Here is a 13,327-nt window from a genome sequence, read left to right on the forward strand (position 1 = left end):
TTATTTTCACCAATCTAACTTGACTTTTTTTCCGTCGATAATTTGTTGAAGTTATGTCGAAAATGTAAAATCTGTAGAAGTTTTTAAACAATTATATGCATATATATTTTCATATTACAAGTTTAACGCTTAAAAGCAGTATGCCGCCAGATTTTATGCACATTTTCATGAACATTTTGATAATGTGTGAAGGGGACAAAGCAAGCAACTTGCACATTGCCAACTGCACTTAAATATGTGTAGTTTATCCATAAGGGGTAAAAAGTATATTTTAAAAAATTGCATATAACATGTTTAAAAGTTATTACTTGAATCTGTTTACTTTTCTTAAAACCTTAGTTCATTTTTTTCATCGTTTTTTTTTCTCAAGTTTGATTTTCTTGAAAGATGTTGGCATATTTTGAGGCATGCAGCTTTAATGTCAATGTAAACAACTCTACGAGATCTTACTATCGTTTCCAATAGGTATGTTGAGTGTTGTAAGGGAAGCCAGTTATTTTGGACTTGCAAAGTTTTTCTTTTTGATTTATGCCTGATTTGTGTTCATTTAAATCTATGTCGTTAGTTTTGAATTGTTAGGCTAGACTAATAATGCGATGCATTATATATGGTATTCTTGTTAAATGAAAGGTATATGCAGAAAAATTTATAACAATTTTATTCCTATCAAATTAATTTTAATCTCGCACGCATACACATCTTGTTTATTTATGAGTGCCATTTTTAACCTGCGTTTTGGGTACACATTGTCATAAACATTTTATTGATTCTTATTCTTTGTTCATATAATAAATTAGCTATCGTTTTTGCTAAAGCCTTAGAAAACCGTTTCCGCGTAACGAGGAAAAAAAATTCGGTTTTATAGTAGTAAATTTGAAAATAAAAACACATCTAAAAACCAAGCGAGATTAAAAAAACGACCAGCTGTTTGAATTTGAAATTATTTCAAACGAATTAAACTGTTGCAATTTGAATTATTTATTGACGGTTTTTAGGTATTTTTATTTTAAATGTTTTGTATTTATTTAAATTCAATTTTTTGAAAACCGAAACCGTATGTTTTTTAAATTTTACCTTACATGTCAAATCGGACCAAGTTGGTCAAAATGGGTTCTCATGGACATTGGCTCGGTTTTAATGTTTGAAAAATATGGGTTTTTGGACAAACCATTGTCAGTGTGTTTGATGTAAATTCCTAACTAATTTGATGTTTTACAATCACCAATTTTTAGTGGTGTTAAATGTTTTTTGTTGTTGTATTTTGGTGGGTTTTTTCCAATTGCGTATTTTTTCAATATTTGCTCCTTTGACAGTGCATCTTATTATTTTTACATTGCATAAAATTTTGGGTTTATTGTAAATAAAAATTTATATTAAAATTTTCAATTTTTTTGGGTTTCTTATGTCAAATGCTTTGCAAACCCGATTTATTGAGTTAGTTAAAAACCGATTTAAAAACGGAACGTGCAAAACTTTTGGGTTATCTTTATTCGGGATTTTTTCTCCTTCCTCTTCTTTTTTTTTTTTTTCAAAATTTTGGATCTTTTGTGGTGTGATAATGTTTTAGCGTTTTATTCGTGTTTTTCTTTTTAATTATATTTGGATTGTCGCCATGTGTCTTAAATGTTGGTCCTCACTGTTTCCGTCGCCTGTGCAATGCTGGTCATGGTTCTTTTTAGGTATGGAATAATATAATAATTTTCGCAATTATTGGCGTCCGCGTGCCGAAGCGGGCGCCCCTTTATGGAAACGAAATCAGTTTTGTGAAAAAGGGCGAACAAGAAACCCCTTTGAGCCCTTTTTGTCCCCGGTAATAATAAAAGCCGATCTTTCCGATCCCCGGTAATGAGGGTGGCCTTGATTATTATTAATTAAAAATGAAAATGCGCGATACTGTAACAATGAATAAGCGAACTGGAGAATTTCGCAAGCAAACATTTTCAAATGAAATAACCCCTTTTCCGTCTCTTTCATTTTTTTTTATTTATCATTTTGTAGTACATGAATGATAAGATTTGATGACCTAAATGTCTACTGTCTACCTAAACATTCCGAAAATCTATTTTAGAAGGATGTACTCCTATCGTTAATTCCGGGTCCTCTTTCCCGGTCCTATTTTGACCTTTTATCTTTACTAGTGACCGGGCGATATAGAATCACACGTTTATTGTTCCGGTCTTCTTCCGGTTTTTGAGTAGATGTTTTTGATATTCGTTTCAGAAAAGAACCATTTTTTTACAGATTAAATAAGCTTTTTTTTCCAAAATAAATTTGTCCACTTAGTTTTTAACTCTATATGAGATAAAAACCCAATAATATGTACAATATAATTGAGCAAAAAGATACATTTTTATGGTATTAATATGACACTATCACTTTTAACCCTTTTTTTTTTAAATTTTTTTATTCGTGTTTATAAAAAATGCCCGGGAAATTTTTTAAAGTTTTTCAAATTTGATTTTTATTTAATTTTTTAAAAAGGATTTTAATTTTAAAAAAAAAGATAAAAAAAATACAAATGTACTTACAGGTTTTAAAAAAAAAACAAAATTTTTAATTTTTGAAAAATTTTAAAATAATTTTCTGATTTTTTCCCCGTTAAGTTTTAATCGTCGGTCATAGAAATTAATTCTTAAAATTTATTTTTCAATTTTTTAAAAAAAAAGGGGTATTAAAAGTAAAAAAAATGTTTAAAAAAAACACCCAAAAAACAAAAAAGACAGGGGAAAAAAAATTTCATAAAATTTGGGTTTTTTTTTTAATAAAATTTGAATTAAATTTTTAAAAATAAAAAACCCTGGGGAACATTGATCCAACATGGTAATATAACCCGTGTCATAATTTTACTAAGTGGGAACATAATCACCTTATAAGAGGGGGTCTTCTGCTAAAAGGATAACGCATAATAAGGGACACTTTCTGCATTTCTTTGCTTGGACGCCTTTGATGCTTTGCATCAATGCTTTTCTTGTTCACTTTCTGTGACAGGAAATATAACACTGAACGCTTTAATTGCGTCCATTGACTCTGAATGAAAACCTTTGGTACCCCGTTCATAATGCGCGCATTGTACCAAATAAGATTTCGTTTATGATGGCGTTACTTGTTGATTTTGTTTATAAAGGGGGAACAAATGTAGCTCAATCGATGAGTGATTTTGTGTGAATTCGGTTGATTAAAGCGAGTTGTTGATTTGATATTGTATAAGCTGTTGTGTTCGTCTGTGCGTTTCCTGCAAATTTTCATGAAAACAGTTTTCCTTTCTATCAGTTTGCAAATTTTTTTTTTTTTTTTTTTTTTTTTTTACAAAAATTGCTCTGTTTTCATTTATCAGTTTATTTTTTTGAATGCGTGCAGATTAGATTTGCTTACATGCACACAAATCCATTGAAGACGCGAAATTGATGAGCCTGTTGACATAAATTTTTCCAAAATGTTTCTACCACTAACGTAAATTGGCTCATTTAATGGCGGGCTAATAAAGGGAAAGATGTCTTTTTTTCCGGTAAATGTGTATCGTCCCAGGAACAAAACCAATATTCAATATGGTTATGGGTGTCTTGGGGAATTGTACATTCTGTTTGGAAGAAATAACAACAAATAATGTCGTTAGATTGAAATCGCGTGTTGTACCAGAGCAACGATAAGATTTCTGGAATTGTTTGAAAAATAAAACAAAGTTTAAGCTATATTTGGTACGTAAAATGCACTGGGGAAAGTTGGCTCAGTAGGCAAGATTTATCTTCTTCGCCAAAAATTGACAAAGCTAGGGCCCCTTTTTATTTTTCATTTTATTACTATAAATTCTTAAAACCAGGACCAGAGAATCACTTGAATTTTATTATGGAATATTACTCTTGATTGCATTTTGAAATACTTGTGCCCCTTTCTTATTTTGCTCACTTATGCCAAACTTGATTTGGACTATTTTTAAAATCTTAAAAATTATTGATACTGTTACGGTGTACAGTGTTTTTCTTTTATTTTTTTTTCCCTTTAGAAGACAATTTCTTTTTTTTTTCTGTTACTTAAGGTTTATTTCCCATTTCCGAAAACAGTTTCTATAAGGGGAATTTGTGGTGGTATTAATCGCGTTCCTCGAAAGTTTTAGTTTTATGCCTTGGGGAAGCCTTTATAATGTATATACCTATTTTTAAGTGAATATTTCTTTTTATGTTTTATTTGATTTGCTCATGTTTTGTACATTTACAAAACTGAGTATTTTGTAAATAAAAATTGAAAATTGAAAATTGAGTTCAATAAAATCTTTAAGCCTTTTTTAACCGTGTGAAACTAGAAAATACCTTTGTTTCCCCAATCATATAGCATTATCGTGCGTTCCCAAATTAATTAAATTATTCTTACTTTTAAGACCTGCAATTAATTGTATGAGCGAACTTCATTCTTGTTCGTACAATTAGTTTTAGAATAAAATTTTTTGTTAATTTTCCCTAAGACTTGTGTGGGAAAACCTAATTTTATAATATATTTTTTTGGTTATTTGTTTCGTGTTACGTATAAATGCTAAGCAATTTTTGTTGTTTTTGGAGGCATACCGATTAATTATAAAAAGTGATAAAAAATTTCTTACTCTAAACATTACAAACGTTTATTCCTTACTTTAATGATCAATTACCACCAAAACAGTATATGCAACCACTTAATGGTGTAACATTAGAATTACATTTTACAGACAGACATTTTTTTTTATGTTCCCAAGCAAAGTTGCTTTAAAAATCCAATTAATTTGGTTGCCCAGATTTCAATTTAATTGGCGAAGATTTGTGGGGCGAAAGGCCTCACGGTTTCAGCGTAACAGTTTCAACACTTGTCTTTGTAGGACTGTTATTTTAACAATTAAAAAATGACTACCCCATAGACTAAAACCGTCCTGGTTTAGCTCCCAAATGTATTAGCTTGTTTTGAATTGTGAATCGGGGCAACCCAGGTTCGAAACCGAAGCCTAAGGAACTTTCCATAGTGATTGATCAGCGAAAATAAAGTTTGATACGGTCATTCGCACTGATATCCTCTGCAAAACTCAGTTGCAATTTCCTGCACAAGTGAAGGCAACTAGTACTGGTAAACTGCGTGACAAGAAACGGGTAATTCAATGTGGCTTACTGCCATTCGGAGTGAAAACTACCAATCACCACCAACCACCTTATGACTAATTTTATGAAAATAAGCGGTTCAGCTGATTAGGGAAATGGAGTCTATATATAGATTTATGATAAAATTGACATAATGCCAGGGGATTTTTTTAAACATTTTTCCTTTGGTGTCATTTACCACATTGTATTTATAACGTGAATGAAAAGAAATAGTGATAGTGGCAAAGTACAAGATTGCACCTTTTTTTAAGATTTAAAAAAGAAGACAGTGTTCGATGAAAGTGAAAACAATGTGTGATTTCACATTGACCATGTTTCAAAGTAAAATAAATGTACATGTAGTAAGTTGAAGTAAGTAATTAGTTTCTTTTAAGCGATATGTCAGTATGAAACGTGACATTTTAAGAACGAATCGATTTGATATTACTACGATAATTTGTATCGTTATTGTCTCCGGTTCGATATAATATCAGATCGATATCCTAGCAACCTGTGAACTGTAAAATTGATTTTTGGATTTGTTTTGAATTTTTTTCTCATAGATTAATTTTATTTCAAGGTATCCCATCTGAGTAAAATAAATTTTTTTTAAACCTATGACTAAAATTTTTACATGGGGGGAATATTGGTATGTGGCAAATTTCTGGGCTGAATTTTAAAAAGAAATTTTAAAAGGGCCCTTTTAAATAGCCCGATGTGTCTAATATATTGAAGGTTATAAAACTATATAGGTTTCACTGTCTCCTCATATTTCATTTGTAAAATGCACATAAAACGTTCCGTTTGCTATGTCGTTACAACATAATTTTCTACATAAAACGGTTATTTGTTTACTGTATGATATACTTTGTTATACTAGTATTTTTCACATTTTTAACTGAGGGAGAGCTTTATACTTGTATATAAAAGAAAAGAAAAAATACCACGGCATAGCCTATTTTCAAAACATAAAGTCCTTAAACATTTACATTGAAGAAAGCAGTCTAATACATTATCACATGATTTGTCACATTCCTGGAACTAGGGATCTAGGGATTTGATTACTGCGTTGAATGTTTAATTATTTCTCCGGCCATTTAATTTGAATAGTCAGTATATAACCTTGACATAGTCTGATTGACGTAGTTATAGAAGCGTTTGACATAGCTTTCTTTTATGTTACATGATATATACATAATTATATAACCTAACTTGTTTATTTTAATGGGTGAATGAATGTTATTTTCTTAACATAAAAGGGGGTTCTTTTGCATTTCGTTGCATTTCTCTTAAACATTGATCCTAGTGTGAAATATGTTATAAATCAGTTGTCAGACCGTGTATTGTACTGAGTCTACGTGCATTGTACAGAGTTTACGTGTGTTGTACTAAGTCTACGTGTATTGTACTGAGTCTACGTGTATTTTACTGAGTCTACGTGCATTGCACTGAGTCTACTTGTATTGTACTGAGTCTACGTGTATTGTACTGAGTTTACGTGTATTGTACTGAGTCTACTTGTATTGCACAGAGTCTACGTGTATATATATGACAATTTACTTTAGATGTACTTTTGTCCCTGGACATAATATAGAACTTTATGTAATGACCAAGTTCAGTCGTATAGATGAAAACATCAGCCATCCGAATACATTCAACATGTTTCATAGCTCGCGTTATTTTTACTAAACGTTTTTAGACAATTTAATCAGAACAGAACAGAACAGAAATTTTATTTCGTAACGTATACAATACAGTATCTTGTTACATTACATATATCAAATATTATAAATAGATAAACACATGATATAATTCAAAGATTTACAGTATATTGGAGAATGAACATTTATTGCTGCGAAAAAAAATGATTTTGTATAAAATAAATGTATATCAGAATAATCTCTTTTTTAATATCAGAATAATCTCATTTAAATATAAAAATTACTAGCGAAATCTAAACGTTTACAATATCTATGAAAATAATAACAACATTTTTAACATTACATTTATGTATAACCTAAGCTTATCAACATATCTTTTCTTTACTATTTGCAAAATATATAAATTTACATAAATTTAATAATATAGACTTTTCACATGACTGAAGTAATTCTATGAATTTAAACATGCTAGGTTTTTTATAATAATATCTTTTAATGAATTTAGTGCGTATTTCCTGGTACAAATTACAAACAAGTATAAAATGAAATTCGTCTTCAATATCTTGTGTATTACAAAGTTGACATATGCGCTCATGTCTTTCAATTCTGTTTCTACCATATCTACTAGATTCTTATCTATGCGCAGATATTCTGAGACGGGTTAATTGTTGTCTTGATTTCATACACTTTACCTAGGTCTTCAAAATAAAAAACATCATTAGTTAACATTTCAAATAAGTCTACATTTTCAATACTCGCAATAGGCGAGTCATCAAACCACATAAAAACTCCACATAAATATATATCAGTCATTGTCTTAAAAACTCACTGTCCAGTTTCATCCATATAATTGTGTCACAATGGTTTCTTACAATAGTTACTCCTTTTTAATATTGTTTTTTTTACATTATATAACAATTCCACCGCTGTTTCTTTTAGCCCTTTTTATGTTTAAATTTTCTATTAGAAATTAAAGCATGTATAAACCATTAATTTCAATATTAGAATTTTCATCAGTCCAGGATTCAGTAAGAATACATATATCATTTTCCGAAATTTTAGAAATAAAGTCTTTATTTTTTAATTTAGCGTCACTTAAACCATCTTGCAATTCAATGCTAAGACTTTCAGTTCACTCTCCGGTAATTCCTAGGCTGACTTGACTGGTTTACCATCGACGAACAGCGTGTCGTAGGCAATCCATGCTGTTTTGTTTTCCTCTCGGGCTTTCTTCAGTTTAGGAAATAAGCTGCGTCGTTTTTGTACAACTTCTTGGGGAAACTGTTCATGTAAAAAATAGGGTATTTTTTCGAGCAGCTTTCTTTTACTTCGGACGAACTCCCGATCTTTAAAATATGTAAATTTGCAAACAATTTTGCGATTACAAAACGATCTTTCGTCATGCCCTTGAACACTCATTCTGTGGGCACGCTCAATTTGTAGTGACTTAACATATTCCTCAGCCATGTTTAACTTTTCTTTCAGGTGATTTCGAAGTATACGTTCCGTTTCTTCGGGTTTTTCGTTTTTCTCTTCTTTAATTCCGCCAAAGATTAAATTGTTTCTCATTGATTGTGATTTTAAATATACAACTTCATCTTTCATTTTAATGTTCTCATTTAAAAGTTTTTCGATTTGATCATCCTTATCGACTACGGCGAACTCAACATTTTGTACTCTTTCATCAATTTTCATAACTTTTTCATCATTACTTTTAGTACTGTCGTGCACATGAAGCCAAATTTTTTTCAACTCATTTTCAAAACTGTCTACTTTCTTCTCTAATGCTTCTAATGACTGTAACTTTACATCCATGTTTTCAATTTTTGCATCAATTTTCTTCAAATAACATAAAATGTCAGCATTAGTTGGGTTTAAGTTAATTTCAGCCTCCATTTTTCTAGATTGAAAGTTTTTGTCTGAAGTTGTTATGGACTCATCAGTACCAGGTGATTGGTCTCTTTCATTTAGCGACAATAAGTGATCGTCTTCAAATACCGGTATTGGTGTAGATAATGTGTCATCAAATAATACAGAGTTTGTAATATTCAAAACTTCACTTACTGAAATATTGTTTTCATTAGATCATTTAATCACAATCTTCTCTCCTATCATTTCAGTTGTTAGGATGCGCCATCTTGGGTATTGGAATATGGGTGCGAGTTGATGAAAACTTTGGGAAATATGTCAACAACAGTAACCACTTTGACCTCCTGTACACCGGTGCCTACATTTTTATTGTCGTCGGCATTCTGATTATGGTCGTAGGCTTCCTAGGATGTTGCGGCGCCATTAGAGAAAACCAGTGCATGCTGGGATTAGTAAGTATCACATGGTTTATGAGGAAAAGTAGTGCTCCACCGACTTAGCATAAATTAATTTGTGATGTTTTCTTTTGTTTGGTGGAAATTGAACATCTGAAGCGCTAGAAACGCAGATCTTTGCGTTTTCACGTTATTTTTATTCAAACTTCCGCGTGAAATTTTGAAGAAAAAGGAAAATATAGAAGCATGCAGAGATAAAAGTATAAGTGTCGGTACTTGATAACACAAGTGTTAAATCATCACAGTTTATAAGGAAACCATTGAATACTTGGAATAATTTTCTTCCTGTTCCGACATAAAGCTGCATTTTCAGTTAAAAGTTTCCTTATCGTGTTACATTCTTTAAAAATGCATGCCTCTAGATGAGCCAAACTATTTCAAGAAAATCAAACTTGAGAAAAATGTAGTACTTCAAAGATTTAAAGGACAGTTAAACGTTCAAAATTCAAGAAATAATTTACATGTTATGTTCGATTAATGACTAATTTTGCCATACGTATCACTATATTTCGGCCGAAAGGACCGTTGTGCATATTACGACCTGTTTTCTGCAGTTTACGTGAAATGTAAATGCCATTTGCAATATGTAAATTACTTTCTTTGTTCTCTTTACTATATTTTATTTTCATAAACATTTTTAAAAAAATCATTAAGATAGCAAGAATCTGGAGTCATGCAGTTTTAAAGAAAAAATCTCTGAACCGAAAGCCCTTTGTGTTTACTGCTTTATTTACCTGATTGCTTTTACAATTAAATTTTCGTAATTTATTTTGATAAAGGCACACTACATTCGTTGATAAAAGGCCAAAACATCCCGTTTCTAAGCTCATCTGGTCAGGCAGTTTGTGTTTTCTTTCGGGAAAACATGTCGTACATGTTCCATAGTAATCAGAAATTTGATTGAAATGTGTTTTTATAAATAAGCTTTAAGTTGGTCGATTCCAGAATGAAGTGGAAAATACCCTTATCTGTTAAAAAAGATAAAAATGTGCATTTGAGAGATCCTGTTATCAAAATGTATTAGCAGATTTAATCTGTTACCTGCAAGATTGAAATATCAGCTCATTATAGACGTTTTGTACAAATAATGCAGGCGATTTTCTCTGTAATTTAAATAGTGGATGTCCATTTATCTAATGTTTATAAGGAAAATAAACAAGAAAAGCTCAGTGCAGCCTTAGGAAAAGCTGATATACTGCTATGTTTTGGCAAATTTTCAGCAACGGTGCACAGCAAATATAAACAATAATGTACCACATATAAATATTTGTATACATTAATGTCATATATTTTTTCTTTTCAGTTTTTCGCCTTGCTTTTCATTATTTTCGTCATTCTGCTGGGAGCTGGTATTTGGGCCGTTGTAGCTCGAGACGAGGTAATTGTCTGATATCTTTATATGAATTCCGAGGTGGAATCCTAACTTTTTATCAAAATATGAACGAAACGAAAATTAAGGACAACACCAGACTGTATGTAAGCGGTCTGGCAACATTGACTGCGGCAGTAAGGTGTTTCAAAAAGTTAAATGTGTGATTTTCTACATGATTTTTTAAAAATAATGTTCGAAAGCCGCTTGCTTCATGGAGACATTGGAATATACATGTAAATTTTAAGATGCATTCCATAACGTAGCCTAAAATGCGTTAACATATTTTGCACTCTGTCCATTCTAATAGTTTGTTCAGTCACCTAATATTTTATACTATGATTCACTCCACAAAATTCTGCAAACAATTTAACTAAATATAAGTATGTCCTTATGAAGTACATCTTTATGTGTGCGATTGACTCTTATTTTTACTTTGCGGGTAGACAACTCCGTCTGTATTGATAGTATAATCTTTCGTTGTTATCTTTCTTGAGCAGGATCAGTCAAGCGCGCATTATAAGAGGTGCAAAGTGGGGTTTAAAAATCATTGAACCTGTTTGTCTTTTAGCTGTTTCTCGTTTTATTTCGGAACTGTCCGACTAGTTGGAACTAGTAAAACATTTCTTCTTTGCTTTGTAAAAAACTAATACTGAAATATCCATTTAGGGGCCTTCTCTTTCTAGTTTTGAATTGTCTTTATACATCGTTTTAAAAGAAGGCATCGTTATATGCAATGTATTTTAACTGACTTTGTTATTTTGTTGTTTTAGGTGGAAGGTATTGTTAATAAATCTCTGAATGATGGTGTGAAAGGATACTTTAATGAAAAATCTCCTGAAAGAGAATTCATGGATATTGTTCAAAATGATGTATGTACTTAATACATTTTTTTCTTAATTATATTATATAAATATAAAGTTCACATAGCCTTATTGTCGTGTGAGCGCTAGTTATTGTAATATGGGTTAATTCATATGGCATGCAATTGGGTCCGAATTACTTTTAAAAGCTTAATCATTTTAAGACGGCAAAAATTCCAGGAAAAAATGCGCCAACTGTGCATTAATGTAGAGAAACAAATTCTTGGACGAAGAAAAGCTTAATCATCTTAAGACTGCAAACATTCTAGGGATAGTGCACCTACTATTCATTTATATAGAGAGACAAATTCTGGAATGAAGAAGCAGATATCAAAAAGCGAAGTATCAATGGTTGGGTCGTAAAGTCTTAAACTTTACAACACTAAATATCTAAAATGGTCGAGTCCATCTTTCATCCTGGACACATCCATTCATCGTTTATAGGGAAGGTTGCATTGTAAGAACTAATTGACAAGCGACCAGTGCAGACCATGATCAGAGAGCTGGGTGTGCCAGTGATCTTGGTATGCAGTGACTATGCACAGGTCACATGGGTAGAATCATTAAATTTAATTAATTAACCAGATGGTCTCATGTCGCATTTATCCAGTTTGACTCTGGGAGATTAGTTGTTTTGCCACTGGCTAACTTTTAGTGTTTTGCATGAAGAAATAGGACAGAGAGACATGCACTTTAAACTACATGATACAACTACAAGTGCCGAAACGTTCGCAAAACCATCGATTGAACATACGAGTACTCAAGTATTACTCATTTTAGCTTTTGGAGGATAGTGCAAGATACAGATTCAGAAAAATGCCCCAATGACAGAAGCTTCTCCTTGTTTTTAGCATGCCAAGTGTTTATTAAAGCACTCATACACGGACCTCTCCCCTGAAAGACTGTCCAGTACTTTTAAGTTTATCAGTCGTGGAATCGAACCCATATTGTTTAGAATACAAGTCTCATGCTCTAACCAATTGAGCTATGTGGGCTGGATAAAATAAATATTCTTAATTTTTTTTTCTTTTATGTCATTTGAAGACTCCTTATAACCGTTATTTGCCGAAGTATTTTTCAATATTATTTTCAATATAAAAATGTTCAGCAAAAACAAATAAAAAAACAGGCAGATGTTTGTTTTCTCTGTATACTAAGAGCTTATAGTAATGCACAGTCTTTTTTATATGTAATATAGTCCCTGACAAACTGGAATACAACACAATATTCCTTCAGTAGTCGCCTTATAATAAATAAAAAGTGATTTTTTTTATATTCTCGCTTTTAGTTCAAGTGTTGCGGAGCAACAAAGGGCGGTGATGACTACGGGGCGGACAAGGTTGGCATGGTGGAAGCTTGTCAGAAATATACAGAGGTAAATATGAGCCGTGTCATGACAAAACCAACATAATGGTTTTGCGACCAGCATGGATCCAGACCAGCCTGCGCATCCGCGCAGTCTGATCAGGATCCATGCTGTTCGCTATCAGTCTCTCTACTTGTTATAGAGTTTGTAAGCGAACAGCATGGATCCTGATCAGACTGCGCGGACGCGCAGGCTGGTCTGGATCCATGCTGGTCGCAAACGCACTATGTTGGTTTTGTCATGACACGGCTCATATATGTACAAGAATTGATAAAACGTGGTAACATATAAATATTAATTTTATCAGTTTTATTATGTTACCGAAACTCCTGTTTGATAAACAGGAAGTCCTGCTTGATAAACAGTCGTGGCTGCATAACTTAATTATTGTCTAAAAAATCAAGTACCTGAATAAACAGTTTTGAATTAAAAGCCTATTAATGTTTGCTTTTTTATTATTATTTCAGCCATGTAATAAACAGTTGTTTGAGTTTGTAAAGGAGAATTTGGTCATAATTGCTGGTGTATCTATTGGTATTGCAGTTATTCTGGTAAGCGTTACTAATTCCATTTATTATTTTTTTACACCATTTCTGTTCTCTTCTTCAATGATCTGTTAGTCACTTAGAAAAAACAACGTGATGTCGCCGT

General features: G+C 31.8%; 1 protein-coding gene across 1 annotated transcript in view; it reads left to right on the forward strand.

Annotated features, from left to right (window-relative positions):
• The window catches only part of LOC132719826 (CD9 antigen-like), a 34,995-nt gene that overhangs the window by 16,135 nt on the left and 5,533 nt on the right, over window positions 1-13,327 (forward strand). The window contains exons 2-6 of the mRNA XM_060703749.1: window positions 8,875-9,075; window positions 10,382-10,456; window positions 11,221-11,319; window positions 12,599-12,685; window positions 13,144-13,227. Of these exons, the coding sequence (XP_060559732.1) occupies window positions 8,875-9,075; window positions 10,382-10,456; window positions 11,221-11,319; window positions 12,599-12,685; window positions 13,144-13,227 (546 nt within the window). The remainder of the gene's footprint in view (window positions 1-8,874; window positions 9,076-10,381; window positions 10,457-11,220; window positions 11,320-12,598; window positions 12,686-13,143; window positions 13,228-13,327) is intronic.

Source organism: Ruditapes philippinarum, unplaced genomic scaffold, assembly GCF_026571515.1.
Source record: "Ruditapes philippinarum isolate M1 unplaced genomic scaffold, ASM2657151v2 ctg3314_1_1_1_1, whole genome shotgun sequence".
NCBI lineage: Eukaryota > Metazoa > Mollusca > Bivalvia > Venerida > Veneridae > Ruditapes > Ruditapes philippinarum.